This window comes from Daktulosphaira vitifoliae, unplaced genomic scaffold, assembly GCF_025091365.1.
Source record: "Daktulosphaira vitifoliae isolate Bord-2020 unplaced genomic scaffold, ASM2509136v1 Scaffold_5, whole genome shotgun sequence".
In the NCBI taxonomy this organism is placed as follows: domain Eukaryota; kingdom Metazoa; phylum Arthropoda; class Insecta; order Hemiptera; family Phylloxeridae; genus Daktulosphaira; species Daktulosphaira vitifoliae.
Window position 1 is genome coordinate 6,700,218 of NW_026099576.1, and position 20,547 is coordinate 6,720,764.

The 20,547-nt window shown below is 27.1% G+C and overlaps 1 protein-coding gene across 2 annotated transcripts in view; it reads right to left on the reverse strand.

Moving 5' to 3' along the window:
• LOC126908525 (uncharacterized) overlaps positions 1-20,547 on the reverse strand; it is a 78,119-nt gene that overhangs the window by 30,610 nt on the left and 26,962 nt on the right. The window contains exons 1-2 of one of the 2 annotated variants that reach the window (XM_050690687.1): positions 1,103-2,577; positions 577-852 (exon numbers count right to left, since the gene is read on the reverse strand). In XM_050690687.1, the coding sequence (XP_050546644.1) occupies positions 626-852; positions 1,103-2,567 (1,692 nt within the window). In that variant the 5' untranslated portion in view covers positions 2,568-2,577 and the 3' untranslated portion in view covers positions 577-625. Of the gene's footprint in view, positions 1-576; positions 853-1,102; positions 2,578-20,547 lie in introns of those variants that run through there. The other variant, XM_050690686.1, reaches the window with a different exon arrangement.

A 20,547-nucleotide genomic window follows, 5' to 3' on the forward strand; every position in this document is an offset into this window, starting at 1 on the left:
CTGACCTTGCTTTCTGTACCCAAAAGAAGATAGTGAATGTGTCAAGTAAAGCAGTTGAGCCCGACGCAATCAACAGAGTGAATTGAACACATAAAACCGTCAAAGAAAACAAAACCAACAAAATAACGCACTAGAGTCCGTGATACACAAAACCACTCTATGCATGCCGATACGCGAATGACCCTTCGCGACCACCGCCACACACTACCCTAACAAGTAAACCAGTTGTGACAGGTCGCGCTCTTGTTGAAGAGAATAAAAAACCGGCGCTCACCCACCAAACTGTTTCGTCACGACCGAACAAAAGCAAATAAATGAATAGTTCATTATTTCAGAAGTTTAGAGAAAACAAATGTCATTCCCTGTATAAATTATTTTTGGAAATATTTAAAACAATAAATGATGTTAGAATAACAGTATACATATAAATCATTAAAATCTTTTTACATTATATTTTTATTTTAAAACATTTGCATAGTACATTATTTTGTTTTAAGACATATTTTAATGTTTTTTAGGACATCTAAATCCGAACCCTAATTATAATATTATCATTAAGGTATAATATAGTCCATGTGTAAAAATAATCTAAATATTATTTATAATTATAAAAATTGCGTACAATTTATATAAACAATATATAATTTTTCAAATATATAGGATAATAGTGTAGATCGTAGTAATAATCATTATTGATATAATCTTCAGGATAATTTTCATAACTCATATATTTGTTTATTTTTTCATCATCATCAAATGTAATGTTTTTATCGTAATCAACAATTTGAGTGACATATTCATCATTGAATTTATATAATAATGTATAAATATCTTTAGTTTGACATAACACATCTAAAAGCAAAATATGATGGTATTTTTATTTTTATATGATACATTTTAAAAGAGATTAAAAGACATACTTAAAATGATAATGATATTTACAAGATTATAATAATTATAATTAAGATAATTTCGAAAAATAATAAGTGAAGAAAAATGTTAGTTCTAAATAATAATAATACTTCAATTATTTTTTAACTATTATATTTAATTTTCGTATATGTAAAACTCATAATAAAATTAAATTTACATTAAAACTTACTCATTGTATATTTATTGAAAACATTAGTCAATTGTAAATTTAACTTGTGATTAATATTCAAAGTTTTTTTGGTTACTTCAAATAATTTTTTGTGTTCTTCTAAGTTTCTCAAAAATGTTTCCGTATGTTTCATGTTTACAGTCAATTCATTAAAGCAAGTATTGATAATATCCTTTGTAGAATACTCATATATATTATCAAAATTAAATTTGTTATCATAAAAAAATGATTTTAATGAATGCATCAGTTTTATGGATGATAACTTGACACTTGTGTTATTTTTATTAATGAAATATTTAAGACATTGAGAAGTTATTTCTGATAATTTAAGAAATACTCTAGATGGGCCATCACCAAAGAGATCCAAATTAACAAAATCTTGAAAAATTTCAATTATTCTATTACCAACGAAAATAATATTATGATACAATATTAAACTTTCTTTTTCGTCACTATAAAAATTGTAAACGTCTATTGAGGACCTAAGAATATTGATAAGAAGTCTAACGAGTAAAGCAATAGGACGAAATGTTGCAGTCATTAGAAGTACATGAAATACTTGTATATCTTTCGTGTAAAAACTATACTTGATATATCTAAATATATCAAAAAGGGTCAAGTGTCTTTCGTCGGGACAAATTATAGCGAGTGGTGCAAATCGAATAAAATCTAAAACATTTTGAATTCTTCCGTTTATTAACTGTGGATATTGTTTATCCTGAGAATTTCTTATAAGATCTTTTTCAGAAATTTCGCGATTATTCATCATAAAGTTATAAAATAGTAAATTTTTTGGTAAAAATTCCCAGTATTCACACCTTTTAATAGCTTTTTTAAAATAAAAATATACTCTACTAAATGTTAAATTTTTAATATATTCATCGGTGTCGTTTTGATGTTTATCACTTTGTAACAATCGGTTTCTAAGTTTATTTGAAACAATTTGAAAATTTCCGAGAGTATATTCGCCTGATTCGTTGTAATCGGGAATATAAATAAATACTTCGTCAAATATGGCACATTGACAATGTTTGGCTATTATAATGTATAAATGATCTGACAATAACTTATGATGCATTTTGTAACCTTTAATAATACTTGAAGTTTTATCTGACAAATCAAATATTCCGTCATCGTTTTTAGCATAGAATTCAACATTCCCAGAGACATTATTTAAATATAAATTGACTGATATCAATTCTTTCGGGTAAAATTTTTTATCAGCTTCCCTTAAAACATCTAACATTATTAATACGATTTCGCCATGAGTTTTTATTGCATTGCCATATTTGCTTAAACTATCCACGTCATATTTTTCTTTGTTTTCAATCAATTCAATTAAATAGCGATTATTATGATTAAAATAATTTAACATATATTTCAAAAAATTACACTTTAAATCATTATAGGATATCCCAAGTATTAAATGAATGGTCAATAATAATATAATTTTTTTCAGAATCATTTTTTGAAGTATTAAAAATTAAATTAAGAAACAAAAACTGCATAAAAAATTTTTCTTTACTTTTACAAGCTGGTATATATCTTTTGTAATCGTTTTTTTTACTTTCATTATTTATCACGTTTGCAATTATGTTTTATTAATGGCATTATTTGTTTAAGTTCTACGCATAAAAATAATATTTGACAATTTTAAGTATTTATTATTGTTTTAATAAATTACTATTCTTTTATACATATTTCGAGTAATTTAGCATATATTTTATCACTTAGTATTTTAATATTTTATATGATTTACTAATTAAATTGAAACTCAGAATATAATCATGATATGTACTATTTATTACATAACATATGAATTATGTATTAACACAAGAATATAGTGTTGATGCCAAGGCGTAATATCAGAACGTTATTTAAAAAAGTATAATCAACAAATTATTCATAATCAACAATTTCAACTTATTATTTATAATACGATTTTAATATTTGTTCATATTTAAAAATAGTTATGACAGTTTTGTCGTAATATGGACAATGCTCTGTAGTACGCATCATGCATTTATCAATATTTCATAGTTAATTAATATAATTAATATTTAATTAATAATATAATTATATTTAATATATTTTAATATATTTTAATATATCAATATTTTATACCAATTGTATACAAACAAATAATTAATTTATCTGTCATAACATATACACATTTGTACACTAGCTATTATATATGTATATACATGTTAAATTGATTATTGTATACTATACAACTTATCTTAAAATAACTATCATATTATGTTCAAATTTTATACAATAAACTGAAAATCACTAAAAGCGCTGACGGCAACAATCCATGATGGGGGTAATTATAAATAATATAAAAAGGCGCTGATTTTCTAAGAGACTCTCAATTTTCTCTTCTTTTGAAGATCTGAATTCAATAAGGAATTCAGTATTCTCCTAATTGATTTATTTTGAACAAACTAGGTTCTACCCCGTGTCGGTACATTTTAAGCGATATTGAATACTATTATTTTGCGTTAACACTTTATTTATTTAAAAGAGACAGTATAAAACTTTACGCAAACCTTGACGATCTTCGTACAAGCTAAATAAAAGAACTAAGTAAATTTATATTAACCCAATTATTTAGAATTAATAATCTGAGTAAAGAATGATAAAGCAATAGATCACTTATTTCTATTCAAACTTTATTAATTGTTACTGACTAGTTCATACCTTATACATAATCACGTTACATGGTATTCGTAAGATGGCCATCGCCTCTTTGTTGCCTCAGTGTATTATTTCAGGTACTTACCAGTTAGGTCATTTGTAATATCTCTATAGAGAAACTTTAATAATTTCTTTTTATATCTACTTGTCTTTATTGTTCTAAATCCTCGGACTCTACAACCCCGATAGAACCTCGTTGCTCCTGAATTGACCAAATCCTCAAATATCTAACCTTGGTCAAATAAATCCCCTAACACCTCAGTTTTTGCTAATTTTTTGTATTACTACAATATACTGAAATAAAAAGTAAATTGAATTGAGTATTGAATTTTCAAATTGAGAATAAAAGTCACTATTAAATAAGTGAATTAAAATTATTCGAGTAAAATATATATATATTTCAATTATATAGTGAAATTAAATCAGAGGAAAATACCTGAGTTTAAAGGAAAACAAAAAGTGAATTTAAATAAAATTATATTTCAAAAACCCAGCACAGTGGGGTAGGGTCGTAGTAGGGATGTTGCATTGTTAGGTCCAGTATAGATTTAATCTGACAGTGATTAAAATCACTCTCATTAGAAACGCTTCGATGAAAATCTGTAGATAGTGTTTAATTCTAAAAAATTGATGGACAAAAGCAACATCAACTTCTATTTCCTTAATTTTACCCAGATTAGTATTTTTTTTAATTATATATTATATAATTTTTTAAATTAATTGTTTTCAAATTATTATTGATTTTGATTTTTAATATGTTAAAAGAAATCATTTTGAACCTTCTTTTTTTGTCTTTCAAAGTGAAAGTCTAAATAGAACAAAAATGAATTTATTACCATAACTTTTAGCTCAACTTTGCAAGTTTGAAATTTACATTATTAAATAGAAAAAAATGAAATTAAGATTGATATCAGATTAATGATTAAGATTAATGCAATCAGGAAATTTTATAATTACTATTTACAGCACAATTATCAGAAAAGTTAAAGGACGCAGTATTTCTGGAACATTTTCAAAAATTAAGTTGAAAAAGTGAGTTTTTGTAAAAAGTTGCTATTTGAAATCCCGCCTATGAGCAAATTAAGTGTTATATTTTCAAAAAAAAAGATATCAAATGAAAGGAAATTACCAAAGGTTTCTATATAAAAAAATATTATTTTTATTTGTTAATATTTGAAAAAGTTATGGCAGTTTTAAGAATAAAAAACATCCCGATAGAAGGTGATTTTTATAGCAAACATTACATTTTTTTTTTAAATTCGACAGCCATTAGCACATAGAAGATAGTTCGTCGGGACAAATTTTTTTTTTCATTTTTTAGTATATGACATAACCTTTAATTTTATATATATTTAAAGGACGCAGTATTTCCGGATCATTTTCAAAAATTAAGTTGAAAAAGTTCTATTTTTTATACAATGTTTCAAGTTTTGAACGCCCCTTATATATGGGGAAAATGTCCAATTTTAATAAAAAGTATGTCAAATGAAAGATGTACTTATAATGTATGTATAAAAAAAATTTGTGCTGATAATTACATTTTTAGAAAAGTTATAGAAGAATTTGAACCTATTTCTTAGAATGATATGTTACGTATATTATTAGAAAAAAGAAAACAGTTAGATGATGAACAAACGGTTGCTTATATTAATGATATGGAAGCTTTATGTAAGATAATTGATAGTAATATGTTGGAGACTGAATTAGTAAGAAATGTAATGAAAGGTCTTAGACCAAGTATTCCTAGATATGTTAGTATTCTTGATAATTGCAATTTAGAAGAGTTAAAAAGAAATATTTGTAACTATGAAAAAGTTGAATTTATGATCACTGGAGAAACAATTAAAGCCCATCTGAAATAAAACAGTCTATAATAAATGAAAAAATTAATCAAATAAATCAAAATAATGAAAATAATGATATTAAAAAATTAACTGAGGAATTTCAATGTTTAAAACAAAATCAAGAACAATTTTATAATGAATTTATTAACTTCAATCAATAATCAACATCAAAACAATTCGCAATTTAATAATTTGTCAGCAATGAATAATAGATCGCAAAAAAATAATATATTTAACAACTATTTTCAACCAAACAAATTTCAAAATAATTTTAGAGCTAATTATAGTTCACAAAATAATATCAATCAATTTCATAATAATGTTTTTTCTTATAAAAATAATCCTAATAATCAAAATTATCAAGGGCGTTTTAACAACAATAATTTGTCGTCTAATCAAAACCGCTATCCAATTAATACACAAAACAGAAATACTTTCAAGCAAAATTGGCAAAATCAAAATTATTATAAACCTCAAAGAAACAATTATAATGAAAATAGTAATAATTTTCAATCTAATTTAAATAAACAAAATCAATATTCAAGAAATCTTAATTGTAATATATGTCATAGAAATTCTCATGACACGTCAAATTGTTTTTTCAAAAACAATCAAACAATTTGCCAAATTTGTAATTTAGTTGGACATACAGCCTTAAGCTGTATAGAACTTCCAAAAAACTAAGTACTAGGTTAAGCGATGGTGCTGAACGACACAGTTTACCTTTTAAAGCACCACACAAAATTATCAATAACATAACACACACTAAACACATGTCTATCGCTTTAAATTTTTATGCTTTATTTAATGATATTAAAATACCTATCACGATTGACACAGGATCAAATATATGTTGCATAACACATACTTTGATACCTCACAGTCAGATCAAATTGCAATATAACCTAAAAATAAGTGGCCCTGACAATAGACCATTAAATATTTTAGGAACAACGAATATTGTCTTAAAAATTGAATCAATAAATTATCATATTAAAGCATTTGTTGTGGAAGACTTATCCTGTTTAATTATCCTCTTGGTAATGATTTTTTGGAACAACAAAATAGTATCATAGACTTTGATAAGGAAGTAATAAAATTTAATGAAGACACTCTTATACCTGTATTTATTGATAATAATTTCAATTGTAATCAATTAACTTATAACTTTTCTGAAAAAGTAATGGAATTGTTTATAGTATACGATTATTATTCAATCGCACATTGTATTTGAGCTGACCTTAAAATGAATAAGGGCATATAATTAGATATAAGTAATAAATATGGTACTATGGCTCCCAACTTATACAAATTAAATCCAAAAATAGGTGATGCTATCCCAGTTTGTGCTAATGGTAGAGTAATTTATTTCTTAATTACAAAAAATTATTATTTTGAAAAGCTAGAATACATAAATATTGAAAAAGCTTTAATTAACTTAAAAATTGAAATGATAAAATATCATGATGCACATATAGCAATGCCTAGAATAGCATCAATGGACCATAATTAAACAAATGATTTTTTCGACTTTTATAAACACTAGTATTAATATTTTAATATGCCATCAAAATAATGAATATATTACTAATGATTGGAAAACTAAAAAACACAATTCAGTTATAAACACAATTAAACAATTTTATAATAAAAATATATCAGACAAAGTCAATAATTATAATCAGAATAATGATAACTTAAAAATTTTTAAATCTTATAAAAAGGGAGAAAACATTTATAGTGAAAATAATTGCGGATTTTTTGAAATTATAAACACACTTAATGATGGAAAAGATGAAAAAGTAAATTCTGTTTTTGAAATATTAGAGCTTTTAGAATTATCTGATCTACCTAATTATTGGTTTAGTGATGATGAATTAGCAGCTATTGTGAATCATTACAATCATGACACATATATTTTTAATGATACAGATAAAACTGGAATCATTTATGGTTTAGGTAATCGCCCACCTATAGTCTTATACAATGTAGATAAACACACACACTGGATTCCAGGTACAAAATCAAATAAACCATCAAGGGATATTCCTTTAAAAACAATAAATTTTACAGAATTTGAATCTATAGACAATTTAAAAGAATCTATTTTTAAACAAAAAAGAATTTAATAATATTGCCAATGATGTTGACAGTAATATTGACATTAATAATTTAATCATTAATGAAAATAATTTGTCAATAAAAACAAAAGATTATTAAAATCATAAAATAACAAAATTTTAAACACTAATACACATACACATGAAAGTAAGCCAACCATTGTAGATATGGAAGGAAATACAATCAATATTTCACCTCACTTAACAAATTCTGAACATAAACAGGCTACTGATTTGATTACACAGTATACACATTTATTTTGCGATGATAATAGTTTAATTAAACATGCGAATGTAGTTCCATGTAAAATCAAAATGAAACCAAATTTTACTGAATCTTAATTCAATGCTTCTCATAGAATCTCACCAGAACAGAGAGAGGAATTAAAAAAACATATAGATTAACTTTTAGAGGCAGATATAATAAAACCAGTTACATCTAATTTTGGAGCACCTGCTTTTTTGGTTAGTAAAAAAGACAAAAATTCTTATAGATTAGTAGTCTTATACAAGGAACTTAATGAAAGAGTTCAATCAGACTTATATCTAATACTTATTAAGAGCATTAGAAATTCAAAATATTTTAATTTATTAGATTTTAACAGTGCATTTTTTCAAATACCTGTCAGACTTAAAGATCAATATAAATTGGCCTTTACTCCTGCACTTGGTCTTTACACTTTTACTAGATTACCTCAAGGTTTTAAAAATAGTAGTGCTATTTTTCAAAGAAAATTAAATGAAATCTTTTCATCTTTATTATAAAAATCATTAATTATTTATCTTGACGACTTAACTTCTTTTGAAAAAACTTTTAACGAAAGCTTAGAAAATTTAAAACAAGCTTTTGAAATAATGAATCATTATAATTTTTCTTTAAAAACAAGTAAATGTAAATTTTTTTATGACGAAATAGAACTACTAGGTCATAAGATAAATATAGAGGGTATACAACCATTAGATAAAAATACTAAAGCAATCACTGAGTTTAAAGTTCCCCAAACTCAAAAAGATATGAGATCATTTAAAGGAATGTGCTCATATTATAGAAAACATAAAAGATTTTGCAAAAATAGCAAATCCCCTCACTGATTTAATAAAAGGAGACACAAAAATGATTCTATGGAATTCTGAACACAATGATTCATTCAACACACTTAAACGAATTTTAACTATACATCCAGTTCTTAAACATTTTGATGATGATAAAAAGATATTTTTAATAACAGATGCCTCTATTATTGGTTTAGGTGCATGTTTAGAACAAGAACATGATAATGTTTTATTTCCAGTAGGTTATGCCAGTAGAAAATTATTACCTAATGAAAAAAACATATTCTTCAACTACATTAGAGTTATTAGGGTTATGTTTTGGAGTTACATACTTTAGAGAATATCTCTGGATGAGACATTTCGTAATTTTTTGCGACAACATTAGTTTTCAATACTATAAAAGTCTAAAAATTCTATCTGCTAGAACTGCTAGATTAACTTTAAAATTATTAGACTTCAATTTCAACATAATATACAAAAAAGGCAAAGAAAATAAAGTAGCAGACGCTTTATCCAGATATTCAATTAATAATATTTCAAATTGATAAAATATTAAATACTCTAAATTTAAATTTAATTGAAATTAAAGAATCACAACTTAATAATGAATTTCTTAAAAATATTATTGATGCTTTACATAATAAAGACATCCCAAAAAAATTCAAAAGAAAATCAAGACAATTTATTATTAAAAATGACTTATTATATTACAAAAAATTCACAAACACAAAAATTATTGAAACAATTTAAGTAATCCCTTCAAATTTAACATCTAATATTTTAAAATCTTATCATGAAAGTCCTATAGGAGGTCACACTAGGATCTCTCAAACAATACATAAAATACAGCAAAAATATTATTGACAAAATCTTGTTAAAGATTGTAGTAATAAGATGAGGAAATATTGAATTACGNATATTGTAGTAATAAGATGAGGAAGTATTGAATTACGTCGATTTTAGTATAATATAAGCTTTACAATAGTAGTAAGCAATTTTTGAACTCTTAAGCAATATAATAATTCCATATAAAAGGGAAATGCAGGGTAAGAAAATTAATAATGATGGGAAAAAGAATATGAAAAAAAGTTTGTGAAAACTTGGGCGTAAAACAAGGTTTTTCTACAGCATACTCCCCCCAAACATAAACAATCAATATTTCTAAATATTGAAAGACTTAATACTGCGGAAATGCAGGGTAAGCAAATTAATAATGATGGGAAAAAGAATATGAAAGGGAAACATGAAAAGTATAGGGTGACGATACTGGGCGAGACGTGACTGGACGTTTTTGTCGAAGAAACGTCGAGTTACGGGTACGCGAGTGTCTTTGTACGATTTAATTTTGTTTTGTGTTACATTTTTGATATTACTTTTTGACTTTGTGTTTGATACGTTTCTTAAATAAAATTGTTATTTTAAAACCTGGACTTAGAGCAAATATTTTATATTCACCGTGTTCTTAGAATTGTGTGTGTGTGTGCAGCTAGAGTCAAGGTTGGACTGCTGGTCCTTTAGTCAATCTTAATAATTAGTGTACGAGCTGGCTAGTTTTTGGGCTTAACCGTTCTTTAGTGGGTATAGTAAAAAAGTAGTTGTGATGGTGGCTGACAAGGAGCCACCCTTCAGTCTGCTACTTTTGAGCTAGACTGTGCTGACGGGTCTAAACTCTACCCCTTTAGTAGTTCACTAATTAGAGGGATTGGGGCTGATCAGTTTATCCAACGGAGGACTCGAGAAGAGCTCGAACGACGAACTCGTCGTCTATATATATATATATAAAACATTAACAAATTTGTGTTAAACTTTTGTGTCTACGTTGGGGCACTACCGACGTACGACAAGATGTTACTAATTTCATAAAGCCATGTCCTAATTGCCAAGTAAATAAAAAATTAAGTGGAAAATCTATTGGTTATTTACAACCAATACCAATCACAAGCAAGCCCATATCAAGACTCGTTTTTGACTATCTTGGACCCTTACCGTCTAGTAATAAAAATAAATATATTTTAGTGGCTACTTGTCACAATACAAAATATCTATTTACTAAAGCTGTTGAATCAAATACAGCCGAATCAACTGTAAAATGTATTATTCAAATAGTTTCTCAATGGGGATGCTTTGAACAATTTACATCAGACAGGGGCACACATTTTAGAAATAACCAAGTTAAGCAAGTTTGTGAAAACTTGGGCGTAAAACAAGGTTTTTCTACAGCATACTCCCCCCAAACATAAACAATCAATATTTCTAAATATTGAAAGACTTAATACTGCGGAAATGCTTAATTCTCATTATTATGATAAATACCAAACATCCAAAGAAATGCATTATTCATATTAATAAACTTTATAACATCTTTCATATTATTGTATACAAATTATGTATCCATACCATATATAATATACTTTTTTTCCTTTCTCCTTCTTTATTTTAATTATTCTTGAACGATTTAATAATCTCTTAAATACATACATTTTAAGAACAATACTCTTATACTTTATTCTCTAATGTTATTAGAATATGGACCCATCTTGTCACGGGATTTATATCATAAAAAACACCTTTTGGAAGAACGATAAAAGAGTATGTAACAGACAGAAATTATGCCCTGAATGCTTTTTTAAAGAAAAACACCGAAAGATTGTAGTGCATAATTATCATCTTTCAAAATATAATTCTATATGGACTCACGACGTAATCCAATATTTTAAATCGAAACCTATATCATTTCTGGCCACAGAAATAGCCAATTATGCTGCATGCGATGTAGAGTTCGATATGAGGAGATGGTACAGCGCTATATTTCGACCGAACATACCGTCCGATGATGGACATATGTGTTGGGAAGAGGGACTCATTAGTAGAAGTTTGACCAAAAAACCCGATAAGAAATATAAATACCCAATTCCCACAAAAAATTACTGGACACATATATTTTTTTTAATTTTGACAAACAACTTATACATATATTTTAAATATATATAATTATTTACAACATTTTTTTCTTATTATCATCAATACTCAACATGAAATTATTATATTCAGATCTACATATATTGATCAACTAAATTTTTTTATTATATTATAACATTGATTTAATTACGTCAAACTTATTTTATTTAAATCATACACAAAAAAATAGAAGGCATAATAACTAATAAATAATTAAAAAAAAAAATAATATATGGTGTTCATTTANAATTGACTTGAATAGTCTATTTCAATGGTGTTCATTAAATGGCTTAGAGATAAATAGTTCTAAATGCTCATTTATTTCATTTTGTCGTCGCAAAGTAAGAATACCTTCTGACTATAATATTGGTGATTACAAACTAAAAAAAGTTTCCCATATTCGAGATTTAGGTGTAATACTGTCAGATGATCTAAATTTTTCTGAACACATTAACATACTATATAATAAAGCTATTCGGAATTTAGGATTTATAAAGAGAAATTGCTCTGAATTTAACGACCCCAATTGTTTAATTACCTTATACACAGCTCTTGTTAGATCTACACTTGAATTCGGCTCTATTATTTGGAACCCAACTCAAGCCGGCCACAAAAATAAAATAGAAAAAACTCAAAGACGCTTCTTTCGAATGATAGCTCACAAAATAGGTATGGTAGGTAAATCAATCAATGATGTTGCAATCAAATGTCAAATCCCAACCTTAGAATCAAGACGCCTATTTATTGATTTAACATTTATATACAACCTATTAAATAATAAAATTATCTGCCCAGAGCTACTCGAACAAATTTGTTTTAAAATACCAGCTTATAATACCCGATCTCAACAATTATTTTTTACTATTCTAGGGAAAAATAATTTCATTAAATATAGCCCATTAAACCGTATGTTAATGTCTTGTAATAATATTTCCAACTTTGATTTTTTTTATGATTGTCCTAACAAATTAAAATGTGTAATAACTAATAATAATCATTCTAACACAAATATTCAATGTTATATTCATAATAATTCATTACTTCTAATTTATATTATTTTTATACTTAATATCTAATTGTTGTTCACCTTAATTTTATAAATGTATCACTGTATATTGTTAATTTTTTAAAATTGTATTTATATTATTATATTACTACCTGTACTACATTGCCCTTCGAGGGTGTTATCTTATAAATAAATAAATAAAATATATATACAAATAAAAACAATTTTTATCTTGTCTCTATTATAAATATATTTACATTACACCAAATCAATTATAGCATAGTTAATTCAATTTAATTTTAATTCTGATATTTACTTTCACAGTATTTATCTCAATTCACCTTATCACATGAAAACAATAAATTTTCTATGAACTAAAATTTTTTTTTATAGATATATTTGGCATAAATTAATCTGAAAATGTTATTCAATCTTAACCTTGTATACATTTTTAATTTCATATAATATAAAAGAAAAAAGTAAACATGAATCTGCTATTACCAATCATATTCTCCACTATATTCATTGAAGTTCACTCAATCATTGCATACGACTGTTCGGTAGACCATTTAAACATAACGTCATTTAGTAGTCTTTCAGTAGAACAATGCGAGAAGTCACGGCCAACAAAAACGATGAGAATAGAACGAATTAAATTATTACAAAAATCAGAAACACACACCATTTTCTACAGAACCTGCCTTATATCCATTAACTATTTAATTTTTAAATGTTCCACATTCGGTAATCTACAAGCTCTTCCTGATGGTTATTATTTAGAAGTAACAGAATTAGGTACTGTACGCTGTGAAGAAATCCACAATAAATTATTCTATCAGTTACCATTAGGAGGAATATTACACAATCTAAAAATTAATCATACAACACAAGCTTTTTCTACAATTGCTGGATCCATTGACCATAAAGGCAACTGTGAAGGTACTACTTTTATTAATAATAGAGGCATATTTCACAAAACTATAGTACAAGCAAAATATGAAATCACTTTAACAGAAGGATATGATACAACAAATTACAGAGAAAATTCTAAGATATTACCAAATGGCGTACGATTCACACTTTCAGAATCATATGGTTTTGACTCCTCCAAAGGTGAAGTCATATGGAATACAAATTCTCAAGACTGCGATTTGGACTACGTTGTTCTTTATGACGGCCCAGCATCAGTGATACAATCAAAATCTTTTTCTAATCCAACTGATGAAACAAGGACTTTCCTTGTTGAAACACAAGGAATTGCTTTTGCATTAAGATATTTAAAAAATATTGAAGCCTGCGTTATACCTGTCATACAGACAGAATATCCTCAATTATACATTGTAACACAGACGCAACACTTAGAAAACTTCAAATTAAAAACTATTTCTCCTCAACACACGGACTTAATTTCATATGTCAACACAAAATTCGTTTGGGTTGAATTCCATATTTCTAGATCATTAAATGATTTATACATTGATATTATAACAAAACAATGCAACATAGAAAGAAAAATATTAATGCAAAAATTATCTCTAGCCTCATACAGTTTGGCAGAATATTCTTACGCCATGTGTGAAACTCCTGGTTGTATGGCAATATCTAGTGGAGAAATCATCTACCTCATGAAATGCAAACCAGTTCTAGTCGAAATGGCAAAAAAGATACTTGTTTTCATGAACTACATGTCATACATCAAAATAAATCATCCTTCATGGCACCAAAATCACACATATTACAAAAATATGGAACAGAAACTACTTGTAACAATAGATTACCATGCGCTTACTTTTTAGATGGAGAATGGTTTGGACTCGATCCAAATTTAATTGATGTCAAAACAACAGAGATATTAAAACCAGAAACCAAATTTACATGGAATTATAAATCCCCGGAATGCTTAATGTCCGCTGGTATTTATAATCAAGATGTAATGCAAGCATTACAAAAACATTTAATGTTCGATCAAGAAATTACAGCAATACAAAACAACATTGTTCGTCAAACATTAGGATATGAAGTAACCAATCAAATAAATCTACACAAACTTATTGATTCTTCAGTCATAAGTTCCATGGTAGAAGATAAATTACATCAAATTTGGGGATGGTTCACATATTTTGGTTCATTCATGTCTGGAATTTTAGGCATTATTTTTACAATTAAAATTCTAACTATTATTATTAACTCTTGCATGAATGTACACTTATTATATAACAAATTTGGTTGGAGTTTAAGATTATTCTGAGGAATATTCAATAATATAACTCATTATTCTATTCACAAAAGAAACACAATAAAATATTGNCTTGGCTACATCTGGGATACAGCTGGCGATATAGTTGAACCACCTAAAATAGTCCAAAGTAAAGGTTATAATAATTTTAAATTTTAAATTTTGCAGTATTATTATATAATTTGATAATTGTAATATAAATTGAATTTGATTTTCATACCAAATTTGTCGTTGAATTCTGTCGTTTACTATTTTTGTCGAGGATAATATTTCTTTGGCGTTATTGTATTCATTATTTATTTCCATGTGGTAGGATCTACATATATAAACTTGAATTTTAATTTAAATCGTTGGAATAATTTCCATGAATTGTTGCTGAGCAACGAAAAAGGAACATCTTTTTCTAGAAAATCTGATAAATCTTCATATTTAAAATTAATTTTATATTTGAATCTTCATTTTCTTCAGGCTCTTCATTCGTGCTCTGTTCATAACCTTTTAATATTTTTTTTGCCATTCGCTGTTTAGTATTAATGTCAAGTCGATCGTCAAATAAAGAAAACACAGCACACTCATCATTTAAATATCATAAATGGTTTATAAATTGTTTTATAGCTACTTCTTCTAGTTTATTATTACTGTAATTTAATAGCTTTTTTAATAACATTAAATCATTTATAGGAGCTGCTATAATATTCGCAGCTAAAAATCACATTTTAATATAACATTCAACTACAAAACAACATATATCTTCTAGTGCATTTACTTCTTTTGAAGGCCCAGGTAATTGACTCATTTCTTCAACGTTTTCCTCCGTATCAATATCTTCGTCCTCGGAGCTAGAGCTGCTATAATATTGAGTTTCGGCTAAATAATAAAATACTTCGGTATATACAAACTGCTTACTTATAATGTACTGAAATTATTGTGTAATATTTAATAATTACTTGTACAATTTGCGATTTCTAACTTTTCTTTTTTCTTTTGATCATCTTTTTCTTGTCGAGTAATTTTACGTTTTTCATTACCTGTTAACTTCATATCAATACCAAAGATGCACCCTGGGCGGCCATTTTTAAGTTGTGATAATAAAAACTGTTAGTCTAAGGATAATTACTCATCATATTCAGAGCTTCGATATGAGAAATGTCAAAGAGGTTGTCTAATTCTTCAGAAAAAATATTATAATGTTGTTCTTGTGTTTTTGTTTGTCTAGATTTATTTTTGTCCAACTTTCTCCATTTCTCATACAATTTTTTTAATTTAATAACACAGCCTGAAGAAAACTGTGTAGGAATACGCGACTTTCTCCAAAATATTAAACACTCATCTATTACAATTATTATTTTATTGTGTTTCTTGTTTTTTTTTTTTATTTAATATAACTAAGAAAACTTGTTAATTTATGAACAAAAAAACATACATGCAAAAAAAATTTAAAAAAAAAAACACGCTTTCGTAGTTGTTTTAAATTTTTCTTTGGAAAGGATTCATAATTTGAAAAAAACTCAAATAACGTTTTNCTTTCGTAGTTGTTTTAAATTTTTATTTGGAAAGGATTCATAATTTGAAAAAAACTCAAATAACGTTTTTTATAGAAGATATCACGGTGATTAATATTACTTCTGTACAATTTCTGTGTACAATTAAAATTTAAGACACTGGAAAAGTATAACTGGAAACTGTAATTTTTTTTTAAAAATTAAATAAAACTGATTTTTCTTGGTTTTTTATGATATTGCTATCACAGTCACGGATTGTTTATTATCAATTGTGACTATCAATAGATATACTTTTTGTATTCACAGTTAGTGTATTTATAAACTCACAACAATGTACCTTACTATCATTGATAATAACAATGCTGTGTACCTGCTAATATCGATGTCATAAAAAATCAATTAGCTACCTGTATTTGTAATCCCTTGTGTAGTATACCTATATATTAACTCAAAAATTTGAAACTTTAAATGTTTATATCTAATAAACAAATTAAGTTTTATTAAAAATTCAAATGCCATTTATTATTGAATTAAAAACTCAAACATTTTATTAAATTAAAAATATGTGTTACCATTTAAAAAAACAAAGTTGACACCCTTACCAGGCATAAGGGATGAACTTAAAAAGTATTACATAGTTAATAATTCAAGAATAATGTGTAACTAAAGATAATAATAAAAAATTTTTTTTTAATTATTATTATTCTGTAAGTAATTGAGAGGGTTATGATAAAAAAATCACCCTGTATATGTATATACATGTTAAATTGATTATTGTACACTATACAACTTATCTTAAAATAACTATCATATTATGTTCAAATTTTATACAATAAACTGAAAATCACTAAAAGCGCTGACGTTAACAACCCAAGATGGGGGTAATTAAAAATAATATAAAAAGGCGCTGATTTACTAAGAGACTCACTTAACACTTTATTTATTTAAAAGAGGCAGTATAAATCTTTACGCAAACCTTGATGATCTTCGTACAAGCCAAATAAAAGAAGTAAGTAAATTTATATTAACCCAATTATTTAGAATTAATAATCTGAGTAAAGAATGATAAAGCAATAGATCACTTATTTCTATTCAAACTTTATTAATTGTTACTGACTAGTTCATACCTTATACATAATCACATTACATAGTATTCGTAAGATGGCCATCGCCTCTTTGTTGCCTCAGTGTATTATTTCAGGTACTTACCAGTTAGGTCATTTGTAATATCTCTATAGAGAAACTTTAAACGCTAAGAAGAAAAAATACAAAATGTCTATCTCACATAATGGTACTAAACGCGAAATAAATATAAAATATTTACCAACAATTTATAAGTAGACTATATAACAAAAAGTTATTAATCTATAAATAATGAACTAAATTTAATACAAATTAATAGCTTCTAATAATTAAGTACTTATTAGTCTTATAAAACACTATAATTACATTAAATGACAAATAAATATAACCTAACCAGGGTCTGCTAATCAAAATATTGAACAAAGCCGGGAATGAAGGCCAAAGGAATCCGGAACCTGTTTACACAAGCGGGTACTCAATCGGCTCGAAAAAGGAATAAATGGGTTTTATTGGTTGTAATTGCTTAACATAAAATACGTAGAATAAAGGAAGAAAACGAGTGAAAATAATAAATGAACTTAACAAGTATGTTTAGACGGCAGCTAAATATAATGACATAAATAATAGGGATATAACAACTGTCACATTAGTAAATTAAGTACCCATAAAATAACTAACAAAATTACATGATTTAACATATTGAAATCTGATTTATGCAGTTGAGTTGATTATCTGTGCCTTAATCCACTGACTGCTACGTTGAAAAGCACGTGGTCCCGATAGTAATTTACAGTTTAGATCGATATCTTGTTGATCCGGCCAATGTTATTCCATGCATGAATTGTTATTGACCTAACTTTTTCAATAGTAATTATCCGGAGTTATTCGTATTACAATTATAACGTGACAAAAGTATTTATTTATTTTTTTTATCTATTTTTATGTATATATATTTATGTTGAGCCGAATGTGGACTGCGGCGACGTTTATCAAATAAGTAATCATGATAAGGTGTTGTGATTTGTTTATGCGCGTGCGAGATAGTCAGCTGTGTACTACTTCAGACCGGTTCATGGACGGCATTTGTGTGTACATTCACCCCGCTCCTTTCCCATCTTGAACATCATTTGCACTGCTCACCGCATACATTGTCGCCATATGATTTAAATTGTTCTTAATAATTTCCGGCACTGGGTATTTAGTTTTTTTTTGACCCCTACTCTAAAGGCTAGCCGTGTTATCGCCAACGGACCGCCGGGTCAAACGCCGAACGTTTTGTTGGGGAATAGCTATAGTCGGAACTGGTCATACTATTTCCCGTCCGTAGCGGTAGATTTAGTTGTGTGCGCTGCAACTTTTGTGTTTATTGAAATATAATTTTGTTTTTCTCGTGAGTGCCCGCTATGTAAAAATGTAATTTTTTTTATCACGGCGTCGGTTAAACCTTGCTCCTGTTTCTTTAGCCCTTCGGGGCGGGTAATGTATAATGTTTATTTAATGTTTTGAGCCAGTTTTTTTTTTTTTAGTGCGCTGTGCCATAAGCACGTGTGGCGAATTTTTTTTATATTTTTTTATAGTGTTTTTTTTTGTGTAGGTGCCCCTATTTTTTTTATTTAGGTCCCTCAACATGGCAGGCGAGTTACAAGACCACATGTCATGTTATATATATTTTTTTGTGATTTTGTTTTTAGGTTTTATATTATACTTTATGGGTGATAATATATTGGTACAATGTGGTGACGTAGTGCATTTTATTCCGGTGTGTCCCAACGTCTTGCAAGCTAAGTCTAACTGCCTAAAACCAGTCGCTTACTTGGGGCGTATACCCACCGTGCTTAGCGGTAATGCTGCGATTAATAGACGGCGGGTACCCGAAGACGTTCATCGTATTCTCTAACAATAAAAGTGTAGGTGTAACTAGAATTTTTTTATTAATATCTGTTTTTTTTTTCTGTCTTTGTTCCCCTTTAATTTGTAGACGAGGTTTTTTGACCATTCGGTTTTTTGCCTCGTGTTAATTTAATTTTTTTTTGATTTTTTTTTTTTTACTTAATAAAGTCCCCTTAATTTAACTTAACCATCATATTTTTATTTTTTTTGCGTGTTCCATTTTTAATGGACTCGTGTATTTTTTTTTCTTTCAAAAATCAACTTCCCTTTGTTTATAAGGTACGGGCAACGGCCTTGTATAAGGTCATCCCTCATTAATATGGTTATGTGACAACTGTCACGAGGTTTTGGTGTACATCTACTATCAACGACTCAACGGATATCAACTTTAATATTTATTAATTTTATATTTTTGGTTAATTGTTTTAATATAAAAAAGTTAATTTTTTTAAAATCCTACTGTGGTCCGACAATACACTGTCTCGCCCAGTAGGTTGGCGACCCTTTTCTTATAATTTTGTAAAACGCCATGAAAGTTTCAAATTTTTTGTTGCGGCCAATTAATTTGATTTTTTTTTATATATTTGTAACCTTTTAACCCTCGGACTCTACAACCCCGATAGAACCTCGTTGCTCCTGAATTGACCAAATTCTCAAATATCCAACCTTGGTCAAATAAACACCCTTACACCTCAGTTATTGCTTATTTTTTGTATTACTACAGTTTCAATAAAATAAAGTTAAAAAAAATTATCGTTGCTATACTGGTAATCGACCGTTGTGTCATCCGTATGGATGGTAATGCGAGTTAGTTGACCTTCTATCGTCTCTATATGTAATACCCGCCATGTTCACGTATTGTTAATTTATTATAACGTAACATACATTCATTCATTTACTATATATTAAAAGTCTATGTCTTAGTACTTTATTATATGAGTTCCAAATAGACTTATTAGTATTATTGCAAGAATAAGTTTATTTTTATAATATGATTAATATTATTATAATAATAATCAAAAAGAAATAAACACAAGTATTTTTGTAAGTAAC